Source organism: Zootoca vivipara, chromosome 16, assembly GCF_965207765.1.
Source record: "Zootoca vivipara chromosome 16, rZooViv2.hap1.1, whole genome shotgun sequence".
Taxonomy (NCBI): domain Eukaryota; kingdom Metazoa; phylum Chordata; class Lepidosauria; order Squamata; family Lacertidae; genus Zootoca; species Zootoca vivipara.
Window position 1 is genome coordinate 38,916,518 of NC_142599.1, and position 19,915 is coordinate 38,936,432.

The 19,915-nt window shown below is 47.6% G+C and overlaps 2 protein-coding genes across 16 annotated transcripts in view; one reads left to right on the forward strand and one right to left on the reverse strand.

The window, feature by feature from the left end:
* Positions 1 to 9,624, forward strand: part of CERS2 (ceramide synthase 2) — a 51,156-nt gene extending 41,532 nt beyond the window's left edge. For all 4 annotated transcript variants that reach the window (XM_088659512.1, XM_035097720.3, XM_035097722.3 and 1 more), the window contains exons 7-11: positions 711 to 803; positions 1,869 to 1,997; positions 3,025 to 3,131; positions 3,526 to 3,679; positions 7,410 to 9,624. In XM_088659512.1, coding sequence (XP_088515638.1) covers positions 711 to 803; positions 1,869 to 1,997; positions 3,025 to 3,131; positions 3,526 to 3,679; positions 7,410 to 7,580 — 654 coding nt within the window. In that variant the 3' untranslated portion in view covers positions 7,581 to 9,624. The remainder of the gene's footprint in view (positions 1 to 710; positions 804 to 1,868; positions 1,998 to 3,024; positions 3,132 to 3,525; positions 3,680 to 7,409) is intronic.
* Positions 9,625 to 13,146: 3,522 nt separating this feature from the next.
* Positions 13,147 to 19,915, reverse strand: part of SETDB1 (SET domain bifurcated histone lysine methyltransferase 1) — a 30,677-nt gene continuing 23,908 nt past the window's right edge. For 6 of the 12 annotated variants that reach the window (XM_088659509.1, XM_088659510.1, XM_035097718.3 and 3 more), the window contains exons 18-22: positions 19,029 to 19,149; positions 17,566 to 17,716; positions 15,949 to 16,157; positions 14,655 to 14,743; positions 13,147 to 13,546 (exon numbers count right to left, since the gene is read on the reverse strand). In XM_088659509.1, the coding sequence (XP_088515635.1) occupies positions 13,429 to 13,546; positions 14,655 to 14,743; positions 15,949 to 16,157; positions 17,566 to 17,716; positions 19,029 to 19,149 (688 nt within the window). In that variant the 3' untranslated portion in view covers positions 13,147 to 13,428. Of the gene's footprint in view, positions 13,547 to 14,654; positions 14,744 to 15,948; positions 16,158 to 17,565; positions 17,717 to 19,016; positions 19,150 to 19,915 lie in introns of all 12 variants that reach the window. The other 6 variants (XM_035097717.3, XM_088659504.1, XM_035097719.3 and 3 more) reach the window with 1 other exon arrangement.

The window sequence follows — 19,915 nt, forward strand, 5'->3', positions numbered from 1 at the left end:
TTATTATTTATACCCTGCCCATCTGGCTGGGTTTCCCCAGCCACTCTGGGCAGCTTCCAACCGAATATTAAAAACAGTACAGCATCAAACATTAAAAACTTCCCTAAACAGGGCCGCCTTCAGTTGTCTTCTAAAAGTAAAATAGTTGCTTATTGCCTTGACATCTGCTGGGAGGGCGTTCCACGGGGCGGGTGCCACTACCAAGAAGGCCCTCTGTCTGCTTCCCTGTAACCTCACTTCTCACAATGAGGGAACCGCCAAAAGGCCCTCGGTGCTGGATCTCAGTGTCCGGAGTGAATGATGGGGGTGGAGACAAGGGGGGGGGTGGCGAAGAAAATATATACAATACACCATGAAACAAGGAGCACATAACTATAAATGGGGGGTGGGGGGCTGGTAGCGAGATCGAGATGACCGAAATCTGCACCAGTGTAGTCAACTGCTTAGAGATATTGTGAAACATCGGGTGGCAAATGCTTTTAAATAAATGAAGGCACAAAAGGAAGGGAGGAATGTGGAGGGCAGAGGAAAAGAAAGCGCTCCAGAAGAACAGGAGAGGTGGTGTCCTTTGGCCTGATTCAGTAGGACATTCCTTGTGTTCTTACGCTTACCTGGGATGGGGAGGACACAACTGGTTTTTTTTAATGTTGGCTGAGAACGCGGAACGGCCTGGCTATATTTGAGGTTTTTTCCCCCCCTTCCTCCTCCAGAACCTGCTGCCGTCCCAGTACTGGTATTACATGATTGAGCTTTCGTTTTACTGGTCCCTGTTGTTCAGCATCGCCTCGGACGTGAAGCGGAAGGTGAGTCGAAGGCTTGGCTCAGGGGGAGCGCAGGCGCCGTCTGACTTTTGCTGCTGCATTTGCAGCCGATCAGTGGAAGCTGATCTTCTTTTTAACAACAAATACATATCCATAAAGAGATGCACATATTATCACTGGAGGTTGATGGCAGCATAAGGTGGAGCGTTATCATTAAACTTCCATGATAGCTAAAATAAAATGGGGGGGGGGGAATATATGAAAGAACCATCGGATTTTAGAGTTGGAAGGGGGCCTGAGGGTCATCCAATCCAACCCCCTGCAACGTGGTACTCGAGAGTTCTGCTTAAACCCTTTGAAATCGAGACACAAGATGAAAAAGCAGTTGAAAGCAACTGGCGCATTCAGAAAAAGAACAGTCTAAACACACACACACACACACACACACACACACACACACACACACAAAACCCCACAAATTTCAGGTTAACAGCATAGAGGCATCAACTCCACCTAGGGTTTCAATGCAGACAGATATAAAATATTCGTACAGTCGTACCTTGGTTTTCAAACAGCCTAGATCTTGAACGTTTTGGCTCCCGAATGCTGCAAACCTGGAAGTGACTGTTCTGGTTTTTGAACTTTCTTTTGGAAGCCGGACATCCGATGGAATTCCAGTTGGCTGCAGGAGCTTCCTGCAGCCAATCACAAGCCTCACCTAGGTTTCCGAACATTTTGGAAGTCGAACGGACTTCCGGAACGGATTCCATTCGACTTCCGAGGTACCACTGTATACTGCTTCTCTGACCATGAATTTTGAGCTCAGAGAAGCTCAGGAGAACACAGGTGTTAAACATTAACAAGCATTGCATTCAGTGTAGTGTTAAAAGCTCAGTAACATATAAACAGAGCAATAAAATGACAACAACAACAACACCACAATTAAATCCAAACTCGTCTCAATTCAGAATTGAAAAAAAACTGGTCTGTAGTAACAGTGATTTAAGTTAACTTCTTGTAAAAAAAAATAGTTGAAACAGCCTTAAAAGATTTCTGGGGAGATGGGTATTTCCCGTTACGCTTTGGCTGATTTTTGCTTTTGGGCAGGACTTCAAGGAACAGGTCATCCACCACGTAGCGACCATCGTCCTGATTAGCTTCTCCTGGTACACCAACTACATCCGGGCCGGGACTCTCATCATGGCCTTGCACGACTCCTCGGACTACTTGCTGGAGGTGAGGGATCGGGACCCCTTCCTCCCTCACAGGGGTGTAACCCGGAGCTCAAGCCCAGAGGTCCGACTCGACTCGGGGACTCTCCCCGTTCTGGACGCCTTGTGCTGCAGTGCGGTCGCTTCTTAAAAACACATAATTAAATGGTGGCATGTCCGGGAAGGGCCTTGGGGCTCAGTGGTTAGAGCACCTGCTTTGCAGGCCAAAGGTCCCAGCAGCATTTCCAGATAGGACTGGGAATATTCTCCGCCTGAAACCCTTAACAGAGCCGCTGCAAGAGCAGTTTGCTTTGAGTTTGTCGGCTGGTTTCTACTCCCTGTCTGTCCTTCCAGGCAGTCAAGGCGGGGAAACACTTAGGGGGTAGAATAGGTCCAGGGAAGCATGTGGTGTGGGGAGAGACTAATGTCAGATTTACGTGTAAGCTACACAAGCTATAGCTTAGGGCCCCACTCTCTTGGGGGCCCCAAAACAATTTAAAGGGGGAAAAATACCTGGACGTACATTTACAAAATATAAGATAAAAACCTAATAAAATAAAACCTACATACAGCAAGAGTGTTTTGTGTTGTGCAGGCTCCTATGATGTAAGCCAAGGGCCCCACCCTAAAATGTCATTGCTTTGCTCATTTCTATATATAGGGTGCCTACATTCTGCATGGACTTTTCAACAATTACTTTGATAAAATACATATTTTGTTATGTGCAAATGGCTTTAGATACCTATTACGTCCATGATTCAACACACACAAAAAAGCGACAATTTGTTGTTGACAAAAGGACAGCTGGACATAAAAAGGGCCCCATTACCGTCAGTTGCTTAGGGCCTCATCAAACTTAAATCCGGCCCTGGGAGAGACCCCCGGGGGACAGGTAGAGGGACCCCCACGGACCGCATCCTGCCCCATGAGGAGATGCTCCACTGTGCTCTTCGTAGCCAGAGCATCTTCCGTCTCTCGCTGCCAGGCCTGTCCCTGAGCTCAGGGCTGCCTGTAAATGTTGCCTCCCCTCCTCTCTTTCTGTGTCTCTGCAGTCAGCGAAAATGTTCAACTACGCAGGCTGGAAGAACATGTCCAACAACATCTTCATCGTCTTCGCCACCATCTTCATCGTCACGCGACTCATCATCCTCCCGTTCTGGTGAGAGTTACGTGCGCAGCGTGTGAGGTTTACCTGTTGAACGTCTGCCTGCCGAGAAGCTGTTGGGAGAGAGAGAATGGGCGCCCGGGGGGGGGAACAGAAGCACAAAAGTGTATAGAGTGGGAAGGGACCCCAAGGGTCAACCAGACCAACCCCCTGCAATACAGGAGTCGCGGCTAATGAATAAATGTGGGCCAGTTCATAGGGGAATATAGTTTGCCAGTTGCTATTAGGCCACACCCATGCTGTTCCTTGAAAGGGCATTTAAAACCCCCAGCTTACCCCAAAGAACCCTGGGAATTGTAGTTTAAGGGCACTGGGAATTGTAGCTCTGTGAGGGGATAAACTACCAGTGTGGTTTCTTCAATCTGATTCCATATGTTGAATTTTATAGGATTCTGCATTGCACCATGGTGTACCCCTTGGAAATGTACCCAGCTTTCTTCGGCTACTATTTCTTCAACCTCATGATGGTGATTTTGCAGTCCCTGCACATATTTTGGGCGTACCTCATTATCCGGATGGCCCAGAAATTCATAACTGGAAAGGCAAGTTGGGCTCTTGTTTTCTTTGTACCCTTCCCCAGTTCGTGTTTTGTCCAGTAGGAGGTATAAGAGAAAACCGACTCTTTACTTGGTGTTTGAGAGAATTGTTGTTGTTTTTTAATAAAAAAACAACCAACCAACCAAGATGGTAACTCTGTTTAAAATATATCTATTTATTGCTGTCCCACTTTTCCTCAAAGGGACTCAAGGTAGCTTACTTACGTGGTTCTGCGACTTTCCATATTCTCCACAACAACCCTGCAAGGTAGGCCAAGCTAAGAGACAGGGACTGCCCCCAGGTCATATCCAGTGAGCTTGATGGCCAAATGGGGATTTTGAACCCTGGTTTCCCTAACCCCAGGGTCGGCAACCTGCGGCCTGTAGGCCACTTCTGGCCCGCCATGATTCCAGTTGGGCCAATGAGGTCTTTTTCTCCATACTGGCCCAGCAGCTGATGCCACACTGGTGAGTGGGGTTGGCTGTGAATGAGCCGGGAGCAGGGGGATTAAACCCTGCCAATTCGGCAAGATTCAGAACAAAAGCCCTTCCTTATTAATTTATTACAGGGTTCAGCAAACTTTTTCAACAGGGGGCCGGTCCACTGTCCCTCAGACCTTGTGGGGGTCGGACTATATTTTGAAGGAAAAAAAATGAACGAATTCCTGTGCCCCACAAATAACCCAGAGATGCATTTTAAATAAAAGGATACATTCTACTCATGTAAAAACACGCTGATTCCTGGACCATCCGCGGGCCGGATTTAGAAGGCGATTGGGCCAGATCCGGCCCCCGGGCCTTAGTTTTCCCACCCATGATTTATTATTTGCTTGGAGCAATTGCATCCAACTCTTCAGTCAAGAAGGCTCCCGCAGTGGGGTGCAGCTTATGTAAAATCAAGACAGTCCCTACCTGAAGGCCTATAGTCTTAAAAAAACCCCACAACAACATACAAGGGCAAAGGTACAAGGAGGGATGAGGAAAAATCAAAACTCAAGCACTAATACTAAGGGCTGAAACTCCCTTTTGGTCATCCCGTAGTGGCAGTTTGAAGTCCCAATTTTGAGCAATGGGATTCTGAATCACCTGACGCCATTACGACATTAGGTGGACGGGCCTACCCACCTGTCAATATTTGGTCACGAGGCCAACCCTGATAAGGACCTGTCCTGTGGAGCCAAAAAAGGGTTCCCCTCCTCTAGCCGCTTTGCTACACTGGGATCTGCATTTTGCACTAAGAAGGAACTGAATCTGTCTCCCTGTGACCCTATTCTTGTAGTCATGAGGGCTAGCAACTTATTTTCATATTTTCCTCTTCCTGGTAATGGAAGCTGAGTTGTGCAGGATGCTAGATTCTGTCGCACCCAGAAGCAATTACTGTGGGTTAGAACTTGGGATTTTATGTGGAAAAGATCTGCTGGATGGCTTATCCTCGACACTTCTGTTATGAGGGAAGCCGTTTTAGGCCAAGAGTGGCTTTTAATTGCTGCAGGCTGCCTGATCTCCCATCAAATTGATTTTAAAAGCTGCTTGTAGGTTTTATTTTGTTCTGCTGCACTTTTAAGTTTCATTGCAAGCCCATCTCAGGCTGCATTCAGGAAAGGCAGGACATGAATAAATTACGGTGAATAAAAGTAACTTGAAAAAAAGAACAGCACCCTTTGGAAAGGTAAATCGGATTCTGAATATTGGTTGAATATTTCTAGTTCCACCTTTCAAAGCGGGAATGCAAAGGGGGGGGGTTAATCTCCAGAATTATGTATTTAAGAAGTTATTTTCAAGAAAAGGCTCTTCCACCAATTGGCCCTTAAGGTAGCTTGCAAGCATCAGAAAATAATAATAATAACCTCGCGGGGAACAGACAGCAGCTAAAAGCAGATGAATGGTTGTTAAAACCTCTGGTGGGTGGGTTGGAACGAGCCTGGTACCTAAAATATTTTAACAACTGCGTCAGAGGAAAGGATTTCCAAAAGCAGGAGTGCTACCAGGGTCAAAACTCTCATCTCTCGGTCACACTTAATTTCCTGCTCCGCTGCCATTGTCTCTTGGTCACACTTACAGTGAGGGGGGGAAAGTATTTGATCCCCTGCTAAATTTGCCCATTCGCCCTCTGACGAAGAAATGCCCAGTCCATAATTTTAATGGTAGGTTTATTGTAGCTGTGAGAGACAGAATAACAACAGGGAAACCCCCAGAAACCCAGAAGACAAAAGTCAGAGATTGATGTGCATTATAACGAGTGAAATAAGTATTTGATCCCTTTGCAAAAGATGACTTAGTACTTGGTGGCAAAACCCTTGTTGGCAATTACAGAGGTCAGATGTTTCTGGTAGGTGGCCACCAGGTTTGCACACATCTCAGGAGGTATTTTGTCTTTACAGATCCTCTCCAAGTCAGTAAGATTTCCAGGCTGATGTGTAGCTACTCAACCCTTCAGCTCCCTCCACAGATTTTCAATGGGATTAAGGCCTGGAGACTGGCTAGGCCACTCCAGGACCTTAATGTGCTTCTTCTTGAACCACTCCTTTGTTGCCTTGGCCATGTGTTTTGGGTCATTGTCGTGTTGGAATACCCATCCTCGACCCATTTTCAATGCTCTGGCTGAGGGAAGGAGATTTGCCGATACATGGTCCCGTCCATCGTCCCTTCGATGCGGTGAAGGTGTCCTGTCCCCTTAGCAGAAAAACACCCCCCAAAGCATACTATGTCCCCCTCCATGTTTGACGGTGGGGATGGTGTTCTTGGGGTCGTAGGCAGCATTCCTCCTCCTCCAAACGCGGCGAGTTGAGTTGATGCCAAAGAGCTTGATTTTGGTCTCATCTGACCACAACACTTTCACCCAGTTCTCCTCTGGGTCATTCAGACGTGCATTGGCAAACTGCAGACGGGCCTGTACATGTGCTGTCTTGAGCAAGGGAAGCTTGCAGGCTCTGCAAGATCTCAGTCCCTCATGGCGTAGTGTGTTACCAACTGTTTTCATGGTGACTATGGTCCCGGCTGCCCTGAGATCATTGACAAGTTCCCCCCATGTAGTTCTGGGCTGCTTCATCACCATTCTCATGATCATTGCAACTCCACGAGATGAGATCTTGCATGGAGCCCCAGACCAAGGGAGGTTGACAGTTATTTTGTGTTTCTTCCATTTGCAAATTATTGCACCAACTGTTGTCGCCTTCTCCCCAAGCTGCTTGGCAATAGTCTTGTAGCCCAGTCCAGCCTTGTGCAGGTCTACAATCTTGTCCCTGACATCCTTGGGCAGCTCTTTGGTCTTGGTCCTGGTGGCTACTTTGGAATCTGCTGGATTGATTGCATCTGACGACAGGTGCCTTTTGTACAGGTACTGTAACGAGCTGGGATGACAGGTAAGACCTCTGCCTTACAGCAGGTGCTTCTAATCTCAGCTCGTTACAGTGAAGATACCAGATAGCCTGATATCTGGCTGGCTGATAGAGGATCAAATACTTATTTCACTCATTATAATGCACATCAATCTCTGACTTTTGTCTTCTGGGTTTTTTCCTGTTGTTATTCTGTCTCTCACAGCTACAATAAACCTACCATTAAAATTATGGACTGGCCATTTATTCGTCAGAGGGCAAACGGGCAAATTTAGCAGGGGATCAAATACTCCCCCCCCCCACTGTAACTTCCTGATCGCCTTAAAAGCTCTACCTAGTGCCGCAGGGAAGTGCCCAAGTCGCTCTCATTTCCTGATCTTTGTTTCTCTCCCCTCCAGGTGGTGGAGGACGAGCGAAGCGATCGTGACGAGACGGACAACACCGGGGAGGAGGAGTTGGAAGAGGAGAGTGCTGCCTCAGTTGCCCCCTCGGCAGCACCCACAAAGAACGGCCCCCTATGCAACGGGCACCCGGTCTTGAACAATAACCACCGGGTGAAAGCCGACTGATCGCTCGATGTCCATTTTCGGTACCCATGCCTCCTCCGCTTCCAGCTTGCAGGGGGGACCCCCGTCTGCCGCCAGAGCCCAGATCTTTATTTTCATTTTTGAAGCCAAAAAACAACAACAACCCTTCCTCCAGGGAGCTGCAGCCGGAAGCACAGCCCCCTGCCTCCCCACCAGCTCCTCTCTCCATCCTTGGCCCCTCCAAGTACCTGAAGAAGCCCTGGATTCATTTCAAGAGGGGACCCCGAGACACTCGCCACTTTTCCTTGGGGCAAAGTTGAGCGGCCCATCTCTCCAGGCAGGAGCTGAGAACTGTGCTCATTTTTCTCTCCCATCATCCTTTAGGGGAAGAACGGCAGAGTGGGGGAGCGTGGTTGCCCTTGACTCTTTGAGCCCCTGCCCGAAATCCATCTTGGAAAGCAGCCCTGAGACCCCTCACATGTTGCCAACCCCACCCCACCCCACCCCACCAATTAGGCACCCAAGAAGGCGGGCAAGCAAAGAGCAACTTATTCTCCCAACCATCTTTCCACCCCAGAAACGTTTTTTTCTTCCAAGCACATTCGAAAGGAACCAACACTTGCGGGGAAAGTACTCCACTTGTCAAGTTTCTAGTCCTCATCGAGGCCTCTTCCCCTTTCCCCATGCCAAAGGCCCTCCTACCTGCAAACATGTCAGGAAAGCTGGGCTCTGCTCTCAAGCCTCCTTTCCCCGACCCCCCAGATCTGCTATATCTTACACCATGGGCCCAAATGTTTTCTTTCCACAAGTAATCCTTTTTGTGTGTGTGTGTGTGAAATATTTTGGGTACAAGCAGGTGGGGTATAGCAGAGGGTAAGATTGCGGGTTCCGCTCCAGTCCCCCTTCGCCGCTTACGAGGACAATCCCTGCGCCTTCGCTCTGCCAGAGTTGGGAAACGGAGTCAAGCAGGCGCCGTCAGTGCGGTGCTATGGTTCCCATCTCCTTTGAGCACATCTACCCACTGTGTCTTGATACCTTCTTAAAAACCAGGCCAGGAGTCCACCACCGGTCCTGCCTTAACTCCAAAGCCTTTCGATATCCATTTTTGGTTATCGTAGAAGCCATATTACTCCTTTGCAAAGACTGGCTCTGTTTTCTTAGCTGCAATGAAACAAACGGTGAGAGGGAGATCGATATATGCATCTTCTAATCCTCAAGGTATGCCCAGTGGGGCCCCCCTCACTTGTAAGGCCCTGGAGTTTTGACCACTGCCTTTACCACCCCCCAGCCCGATAGGAAGAGGTTTTTTAATGGCCAAAAAAAGAAGTATTAAAGAAGTGATTGGATTATGGTGACTCCACAGGGGAGGGAATCACAGGTAGAGGGTTTTATTTTTTGGAGATAATGTTCAGGTGAGATCACGGAGGGAGCAGTTACTCACCTTTTCTTCTGGGTACTTTAGTTTGTTTGGGGGTGGGGGAGATGTTTCGGCAAGCAAATTCAGATAGGTCAAGGATGCCAGCAGGCTGAAAACTCAGTGATGGTCTTTTTTAAAAAAAGCTTTCTCTAAACTGCACCACCTTCCTCCTGCAGAGAATTTAATTCAAGGCACACTACTTCACTTTATTCCCCTGCATTCCTTCTCTTAGGAATGTAATACTTTCCTTTTGCCCCCAATTCCACGATCCTTTTCTTATCCTATAAAAAAAAAACGCACCACCCACAGAGGTACACCCACTTTTCTGTAGTCTACTTGCCTTTCACACTCCCAGAGGGGGAGACGCTCATTTTTGTTTTAATTTATTAGATACGGTTTTTCAAGCACCAAAATGAGAAAAATCTTTTGGCTTCAGCTGGAATAAAAACTCCAGAGAAAGTTTTGAAGAATAGCTGCTCTACCTGTAGGATCAAATTGCAATTATTCTTTCCCTAGCCTAGCCTTAGGGCATTTTTTGGGGGGGGGGGAGATTTACAGAAAGGACCATTAACCTATCTTCAGACCAAAATGTGCAGTTTTTTTAAAGAAAAAAAAGTTAAAATATATTAAAACCTAAATAAGACTAATAAATTTCTGTTAAAAAAATAATTCTGGTGATTGGATTGCCTTTGGGAAAGTTCACACAACAAAGGGTGCTTTTAAATGGCACAACGGTGTTTGCAAACACTTCCAGCATAAATTAGTGGAGCAATTCCTAGTGCCAATCCTGCAGGGGGGGCATGTGGCCATTTGTTTTGGGATTGCTTTGGAAAACAGTTGGGGTGAGACGGGAGAAGCGAAAGATTTACTCCTGTTGACTATGCCTAATGAGAACGTACTTACCTTGGAAGATACTCTGGAACAAATCCAAAAATCGCAGAATGCACTTCTAAAAAGGCTGCTGTCCATTAAAATCTTTATAACTAGCATCGCCTCTACAGCACTGTTAGAATTTAATTATCCAAGTAACTCCTCAAAACCTCTGACCAATGAAGAATGGTTAAAATGCTTATATCTGTCGCCTCACGAACTGGGTACCCCCACCCCCACACCAAGTCTCCAAACCAAAAAGCATCAAGTTGAATTAGTGACCCCAAGCACGAGGAATGGTTCAATTTTTACAGATAAACATGGTCTACTGGATTCTATCCACACGAGAGAATGACACACACTGAAGCATAGTCAACAAAACAGTGGACTGAGTAATCATTCCACAATTGCAGCGGAAACCAACTCGCCAAGATCAGTTGATACGCCAAAAACAGATACAACGTATAGCACACTTACAGTACCTCCCAGAATGATATGCCCATTCGTGGTCTCATCATACGACCATGCGATGGACATGGTTGGAGATACTCCAGCCACCACGACACCCACTATTCCAAACCATAACTTGACCCTTATCTCCTGGAACATTGCAGGATGGGGATCAAAGAGTAAAGACCCCCTCCTCATGGACTTTCTAATTACTTATGACATCATTTTTATCCAAGAATCCTGGTCACTAGGAGAGTTACAACTTGAAAACTACCAATCCTATGTAACACATGCGTCACCAAGCCAAAGAGGAGGAAGACCAAAAGGGGGTAGTGCCTCATTAATTTCAATGCATATACAGGCAAATATTACACAGCTTCCGTACCACGCAGATTGGGTGGTGGCGGTCTACTTGGACATCCACAGCTTTAGGCTGATGTGTATAAATCTTTATCTACCTCCCAACCGATTACATGCACAAGTTGAACAACAATGGAAAGAAGTAGAAGCCTATATTGAATTGTGTCGAAACCTTTACCCGTCAGCAATGATAGTAATAGCAGGGGACCTTAATGCCAGGGTAGGTCAGTGTGATGCAGACCTCTTTACGCACTTCCATCTCTTTCCACTGGATTCGGAAATTATCTCACCACTCCCTCTCAGGTCTTTGGATAAGACCTCTAATCTGGGAGGTTTACATCTCATACAAACGGCAATTAGACAAAATCTACATATTTTAAACGGCTCAGCACAAGGTGATTACCCAGGACAATTTACTTTCTGGTCAGGGCAAAAGCTCTCTGTTATAGACTACTGTGTTATCTCTCAAGAGCTGATTACCCTGATCAATGAGTTTAGAGTAATCCCAAGATCGGAAAGTGATCATTTACCAATAACCCTTCATTGTACTCTACCCCCAAGCCATCCACCATTACAACCCAGACACCGGGCGAGTTTAACGACCGATGCTGGTTACAAAAAAGTCAAGTGGAATGGCCAAAGGAACGCCTTTGCAGCTAATTGGTTTAACTCCAAAGAGAGTGAAAATTGGGCAGAAATAATTCTGAGGAGCTGTTCAGATACGGCGACAAACACATCTAATATGCTAACACTTTATAACAAGACTTCAAGACTTATTTGTAAAACCTTACATATATGTGCCTCAACAAAAGATCCGCTCTAAGAGATGGTTCGATAAAGAATGCATTGAGAAAAAAAAAGTTACTGATTCAAGCTTTCACTGACCACAGGGAAGATCCCTCTGAGCATAAAAAGTATCTTATGATGAAAATAAAAAAAAGCTACAAAAAACTATTGGCAAAGAAAAAACGGTCCGACCTGATGCGGCACTGGCAACAACTAATAGAGGCTACCAAGCACAAAAACCCGTCATTATTCTGGAGGCTAGTCACAGGCTACCCAACACAGGAGATAACACATTTATCATCCTGCATAACAGTATCAACCTGGCAGGAACATTTCCACAACCTGTATGGGGAAGCCAACACTCCTCTACATTCGTTAGATATTTTGGAAGAGCAACTCCAACCATGGCCACCTCCTACGATGGAGAACATGCACTATGACCGTAATAAAGATATTATTATTATTATTACTCCTGTTGGGAGTGAACCAAATTCAGTGGGATACATCCAGCTTTTGCCCGCCCACCCCGGTCTCGGCTTCAATAAGAAGCCACAGTAGGACAGGCTAAAGCGGGGCTGTTCTCCCAAGAGAACTTAGAAATCAAGATAGACTTCCTCTGGACCAGGAGGCTCCGTAAGAACACCAGACGAGCCCTGTGGCCAGCCAGATGCCCCGATGGGAAGCTCGCGATCTGGACCTGAACACAGCAGCAAAACTACACTCACATGCGATTCCCAGCAACTGGTATTGCTGCCACTGGCGCCTGCCTGTCTCAAAGAGACAATGGAGTGCGCCTCCGGGGATGAAGCCAAACCGCCACGCTAGCAGCACCAGTGACCTCTCTGGGATGCAAACCTGGGCAGTGCGCATGGCGGTCCTGGGCCCCCAGACGACAATACACCCCCTCCTCCTCGGCCTCACTGATGTTGTCCAAAGGAAAGCAGAGCAAGACATTTGACACCAGCTTGGTTGCTGGAAGGAGGACCACAAGCAGCCTTAGAGACTCCACATTTGTGTAGGGTTTAGCCCAGCCCCTTTCTCTAGGCTGGGCGGGGAGAAGCCAGGGGGAGGGAGGGAAAGTGAGGGATAGGGAAAGAACGCGTGCGCTGGCGATTCCCAGACCATCCACGGGCCAGATCCAGAAGGCAACTGGGCCTGATCCGGCCCATGGGCCTTTGTTTGCCGACCCATGGTTTAGTCCTTTGCCTTTTCTTCTCCTAAAACTGGGAGTATTCAGAGGCATTTACTGCCTCCCGACAGCAGCGAAGGAGACAGTATTGTCCATGAATTTGTCTTAATGGTTGAAAGCCCTCCACGTTCAGGGTGCCATCGCTGCATCGATCCCTGGCATGTCCAGGTGATTGCAGAGTTGGAAAGGATCCCGATGATTGACTAGTCCAACCCCCTGCAGTGCAGGAATCTGGACCACAGCTGCTTAAACCACTAGCCTCGAAGCACACACGCCCACTGCGCCAGACGCACGGCACTCCACCTTTCTGTCATTTAAACCGCGCTCTGGGAAAAGCCAGCTTTTCTTTTGATAAACCCAGAGAGCTCTCCCCGTCCTTCCAAGGGTCAGATGGAAAGCCCCACGGGAGCCGTATTTGGGCCCTGATCCTGGATCAGCAAAAAAGATCGTTCCCCATAAAAACCTCCATGGTCCTGCCCCACGTTATATTTTCTTTCTTTTTCTTTTTTTAAAAAAGGTTCAGAAGCAGACCAGTCTTTCAAAATCAAGAGTAAACATGGTTTTATTGCTTTACGACGACGAGGGGAGGAGGGGGTCCTCTGCAAAACACCATACACAAAACAATGCCCTCAACAGCATCCGACAACGCGGGGCCAAAAATGATTGAGCCCCCAAACAGAGAACGAGACGTGTGAGAAGTGGGTAAGGGTGGGTCCACTGACCGAAAAGCACTTTTAAAAAATTCATTAAAAAAAATAAATGAAATATGCCCCCCTGCCTAAAAATGGGTGGGTGGGTGGGCAGCGGGAGAAAAAATCTTACAACAAACGTCCACGGCATTCAATTGCACCACAACAGCACAGAAGTTCCTTGCCCTCCACGCTGCCAACTTCGTAGTTATAGTCCCAGGTAAGTTCGGTGCCAGCTCTGATCCTCCTGCAAGAAGGGGAAAAAAGTTTTGAAACAGCAGCTTAGAATCGGGGAGACACTGTGGGTGAACAGCACTGACCCTCAGCCTCTGCTCTCTCACCTGTAAAATGGGCATAATGGGACTCGTGAGACCATGTCGTTATCTAGAGTTCAGCTGCACTTGGCCACTCAGAGTGGCTGGGGAAACCCAGCCAGATGGACGGGGTATAAATATTATTATTATTATTATTATTATTATTATTATTATTATTATTATTATCCGCACCTCAAAAAAAGAGATGATTCTGTAGAGGAGCATAAAGGTTCAGAAAAGGGCTACCAAATGATGAAGGGGAAGAAGCAATTGCCCCATTAAAGAAAGAATACATTTGAGGCTCTCTTTTTTGGTATCGGGTCAGCAAACGTTTTCAGCTGTGGGCCACTGTCCCTCAGACCTTGTGGGAGGCTGGACTATTTGGGGGTGGGGGTGGGGTTGAACAAATTCCTATGCCCCACAAATAACACAGAGATGCATTTTAAATAAAAGCACACATTCTACTCATGTAAGAACACACTGATTCCCGGACCGTCCACGAGCCGGATTTAGAAGGCAATTGGGCCGGATCCGGCTCACGGGCCTTAGTTTGCCAACCCATGGTATAGAGGGGGGGAAAGAGGTGACTTGCTAGTACACGTGGCATGGACAGAGTGGGCACATTAAAGTTTCCATCCCTCTCTCATGACACTAGAAGCTGAAGACTGGAAGAGTAAAGGCAGACAAAAGAAAGCACCTCTTTAGTTGAACTGTGGAACTCCCTCCCACAGGAGGCAGGGATGGCCAACTTTAAAAGAGGGATGTTGATGGCTGCTAGCCATCATGGCTATGCTCTGCCCTTGCAGCCAGAGGCAGTAATGTTCCTTGCTACCAACCATTGACAAATGGAATCCTGGGAACTGCAGTTTGGTGTGGGTGCCAAGTTGTCAAGAGGCACCCCCCACTAGTCCTCTCTCCCAGAGCAGTTTAACTCCCTCCCAGAGCAGGGGTGGAAGGGGGCTTTAAATGCCTGGTGCGGATGCGGCCCAAGGGAAGCTCGACTGAAGAGAGAGAAGCCGGTCTTTTTTGGACAGTGCTTACTTGCTGGCGAAGAAGGCCACCCATGGGAAACGGAGGTCGTGCGTGTCCACAAAGACGTTCTGGACAAAGAGGTTAGGACTGCAGCTATGCTGGAAACAGAAATGAGTGTTAGCCGAAATCAGAAAGGCGTCAAGATATTTTAGAGCTGCTTGTATCTAGCCAAAATGATATTTAAAAGTGTGAAAGTATCATCAACAGAAGTTAACTCAGAAATGGACGTAAAATGCTGGATTTCCTTAGCAGACCACGATACGCCCCCCCCCCCCTTTTTTAAAAAGGTTTCTCTTTTTCTTTTAACAAATGTTAAAACACACAACTGGATGAAGATGTTTATATGCCACCACCAACATAACATAAAAACGGCTAGAAGCTACCACTATATATATGTAAAATAAAAAATAAAATAAAAAATATAAGCATATAAATAAATAAGAAAACTTAACAGCAGCAATTTAAGATTTAACTTTTCAATTTAACTTTTGAAAAGTTAAAGTAGCAGGCAAGAAAAACCCCGTGTCAATTTTCTAAATGTATGGGTAGGCCTGTCAAAAGCCAAGTAAAACACAGATAAAATTAAGCAAGCAACAAGCCCCCCCCCCCAAAACCAACATCTGTTTTTAAAAATAAAGGGATGGGGACACTTGGTAAGCACACAGGGGAGGGGTCAGAATGATGCATTTGAGAATCTCTGATATTTCTGCCACCCCATCTTCTGTTACCCGCTGCAGTAGCAGTAGCATGTCGACATTCCAAAATGAACCCTTGAGGACATTCTGTGACATCACAGCTGCTCAGCCAATGGGAGGAAGTTCCAAAGCGACCAAGCCAAAAATCCAACTACCAGTTGCAAATCTGCTATCTACCATATTTATCTCCCACACCTCAAGCTTTAGGTTTTCAAGGTCTCTTATGACGCATGCAGGAAATCTGTTGTTATTTAGCGTTGGGAGCTGGGAACAAATCAAGGGAGTTTATTTTAGCACAGCTCTCTTTTACAATCCATTGTTTGAGAACAGAAATGCTTATATGAAGCAGTATTTTATGGGAGGGGGGGGGAGGAAACCTAAAAGTTGTTGCTGGTGTGCCTCCCTTAGCCATTGGCAGAGCTGCGGTGATATCACAGGAGGTCAGTGAAAATGAACTGCTGAGCAAGAATTGCCTGTCACGGAATATCCACCAACAGCAGACTCTACAGGGTTAGCAAGAGGCCAGCTTGGACGGAGGAAAAACTCCAGAGTTGTGCGAGAAGGGGGAAATTTAATTTGGCTGTTGGGTAAAGCAGGGAGAATCTCACATTGAGATAGCGGCCCAAGTTGCCTTCAAGTTTGGCGTCGATGATGTAACAGGACTCCTCTCCGTCATAGAACTGCCGCGTGTTCCTCCGGATGGGCACGTTCTCCCCAGATGCCAGGTTGGTCGACTTGATGGCAATGCCATGGGTTGACTTCAGGGCGAAGCCGCGGGTTGACTTGACGGCCACTTGCCTTTTCACGTTTCTCCCTCCTATAGCAGGTAAATGGCAGGGCCTTATTCATGCTGGCACCCCTTAGCAATATTCATTCCCTTCTCAGATGTGGCGGAGGAAGCCAATGGTGGTGGAGCGATTAATGTGGAGGTTTAGGATCAGAGTTTTCCTTCTCCTAGATGGGCTCCCTTCCCAGGTGGATGAACCCCACCTGCCCCCCACTTCCCTCTACAGCAGGTGCAGAAACCGCCTTCTTGACCCTTGGACCCACTCTTGGTCTCAAATCCGCCAGAGCCTATTTTCGTGTGCAGGGGAAGTCCCTAACTCATGGAGGGCTTGAGACCTATCAGCTACCCTCACCCAGTTTGTCAGCCCTGGGGAAGCCGTTTCCTGGGGTGTGGCTGCTGTCTCGTGCCGACAACTTCCAGGAGCCACAGGTGAGAGCTGAGTGCAGGGTGGGGGCCAAAGGTGGACAAACTACCCCAGAAGGAGCATGGCGTGCCCCCCCCACCCGAGGCCCTCCCCCTCCCCTAATGCCCCCCCACACCAAACAAAAAACAAGAACATGATAGAACATCACAATTTCAGCATCAATCATGCAAAATACCGTATTGGCCTGAATATAAGCCTCGCTTCCCCCCCAAATTCCAACCATGAAAAGTTAAAGCGTGGCTTATATTCGCGACCTTACAGTATGTAGCCAGGAGCGCGGGGCAAACAGCGGCCGGAGCGTGGCAAAGCGGTGCCTGCCCTGCACATGGTCCCCCAGCCTCTCCCCCAAGGCCGGGAAGGGAGAGAGAGCAAGGAAGGGGAAAGGTCATAGGGAGGGGCTTATATTTGGGTTTTTTTTTCTTTCTTTCCTCTCCAGTTTTAAAGGTGTGACTTATATTCGGATGCGGCTTATATTCTGGCCATTGCAGTAATTAACAAATCAGCAAAACCATTACAGTGGTACCTCGGGTTGCGGACCCAATCCGCTCCGGGGTGCCATTTGCACCCCGAAAAGTCCGCAACCCAAGTGGCGCTTTTGCGCATGCGCGAAGCGCGCAGAACGCTTCTGCGCGTGCGGCGAAACCCGGAAGTAAACACTTCCGGGTCCGCTGCATTCGCAACCTGGAAAAACGCAACCCGCAGCAGACGCAACATGAGGTATGACTGTACGATGTATAAAACAGTTAACGAAGCGACAAATAAATTTTAAGAAGCTAAGTCGGCTGCCTTAATGGTTGGAAGCAGTGGCGCTTCTGAATCTCAGTTGCTGGAAGCCAGAGGAGGGGAGAAATGGTTTTTGTGCCCGGGTCCTGCTTGCAGCTTCCCATTGAGCCACCGTGAGAACGGTATGCTGGCCCCAGTGGGCTCCGCACCAGCCTCATCCCAGAAGGCTCCCTGTTCTGTTCTTATGTGGCCCCAGTCGCCTCCCCTCTCCCGAAACGCGGCTGCGCTCACCCAGCCTCTTCTTGCCGTCTTGCCCCGGCTCCTCTTCCGACCCAGAGGAGATGGTCTGGATGTCGTCGCTGTCGTTGCCCTGCGCTTGCCTTGAGGTGCCGCGCCCGTTGTCCCCCTCGCTGTCCGTGCTGCTGGAGAGCATCAGCACATCCTGGCGGCGGGAGAGAGAGAAAAATGTGGGTGGGTGGGAGGGAGGGAACGCCTGCAGCTGCCCCTCTCCTTGGCCAGCAAGGAATTCTGTTCTGGGCAGCTCAGTTTAAAGAGGGTATCGACAAGCTGGAGGGTGACCGGTGTGATAAAAGGGTCTGGAAAGCAAGCCTTAGGGGGTAGGTGGGGATGTTTAGCCTGCAAGAGAGGAGATACGAGAGCCATCTTCAAATATCTTAAGGGCTGCCACGTGGAGGATGGAGCAAGATTGTTTTCTGCTGCTCTGGAGGGTAAGTGCTAAAACGCTGCTAAAAGGGAATTTGCGGAATTTGTACTGTTAAAACGGAAAGGGGTCAAACCATCGCAAGAGGTGTTGAAATTTTGGGAGGCTGGATATTTACAATGGAATGGTCTCGGTGGCGGGGTGCACATTTTTATTCTCATTTACTGATGATTATAACTTTGTCAAAATAAATAAATAAAAAATTACCAGTAAATGCACAAAATGAATTAAGAGCAACTCCCCTACAAAGGAAGCTTGCAGCACCCGAAACTTTTTAGAGAAAGGGCAAGGACAAAGTGATGAGACAGGTTTATAAAAGGATGCTGGCGTGGAGAAAATGGGCAGAGCAAAGTTGCTGTTCCCCCTCCCTCTTAACACTAGAAGTCGTGGGCATCCCAACCCAAGAAGCTGAACATCAGAGGGTTCAGGACAGAAAAAAATGACTTCTTCAGGGGGTGAATCGTTAAACTGTGGAACTCACTGCTGCAGGAAGGCAGTGAGGGCCACCAGCTTAGCTGGCTTTAAGAGGATCAGACATATATTCATGGTGGGGAAGGGTGCCAAGGGCTACTAGCTGGGATGGCTATGCTCTGCCTGCACAGCTAATAATAATAATAATAATAATAATAATAATAATAATTTTATTATTTATACCATGCCCATCTGGCCAGGCTTCCTCAGCTACTCTAGGCAGCTCCCAACAGAATATTAAAAACACGATAAAACATCAAGCATTAAAAACTTCCCTAAACAGGGCTGCTTTCAGGTCCCTTGTGCTCGGATCCTGCTTGCAAGTTTTCTGCAGGCATCTGTGAGAACAGGAAGCTGGACCAGATGGCACACTGGCCTGATCCAGAAGGCTCTCCTTATGTTCTTCCTATGTCCCCCAATTGCAGAGGGCTGGACTAGATGAGCCTTAGGACCCCTTCCAACTTGACAATTCCGATTCTATGATTCTGACACAAAGCTTTGTGGAAGGATAACAGCATGCCCACAGTCTTAAAAGCTTTAAGATAATTACACCTGCGGGTACCTGACTGGTCTCGGTGTGCCTCCGGCTCTGAAGCAAGGCCGTCTTGCTGACCGGCCTCCGGACTCCTTCGGGTAACGGCGGGTTTGGATTGTAACCATACAACCTGCCCGCACTGGGTGCCCTGGGGGATGACAGAAGCAGGGTTAGCTGCTCACACAAGGCTTCACTGCAAGATGCCAGCAAGCCGAAACCGCGATATAAACGGACAGCCAATATATGGCCGTGTTTCCAGCACTAATTTTTTTTCAATTTTATTTTATTTACTGTGATGCAAAAGTAATATCCAGTGCAAATAGAAATCAGTCCTCCCTCCTTTCCTTGAACAGCATTTCAGGATTCGCATAGCATTTCTTGAATGCACAATATAGGTTATGTATAAGATACAGAATATTCTATTTAACACAATTTTCAATGTGCTGTAATGCATTATACTAGTCCCCCCGCCTTTGCAGCATTGTTTCAATTTTTTTGTAATTCAGAACAAAAACAAATGACTCCATTAATTGTTTCTTTTTCTCAAGTGTAAGAAGTGAAGGTGTCACCTTAAAACAGAGGTCGGCAACCTAAGGCCCATGCGCCGGTTCCGACCCATGAGCTTCCCGGATCCGGCCCACAGCTGTTCCGTGGATCGGCGTGGGGATTCTGTGTTTTTTTGTTTTTTGTGGCGCCATTTTTTTCCTCACCGCGGGGACAGACTTCTGGGTTGGAAGAGCGCTGGAAATAGCTTGAGTGTGGGCGCACACGCTCCAGCCCACTGAAATGTCTGCCGGGGAGTGGACCGGACCGGCCTCAAAAAACGTTGCAGACCCCTATCTTAAAACATTTCCCTTTTGCTTGGGCATTTGGTCGTTTAAACTGCATGCAGTTGTGGAGAGGAGAAAACACTT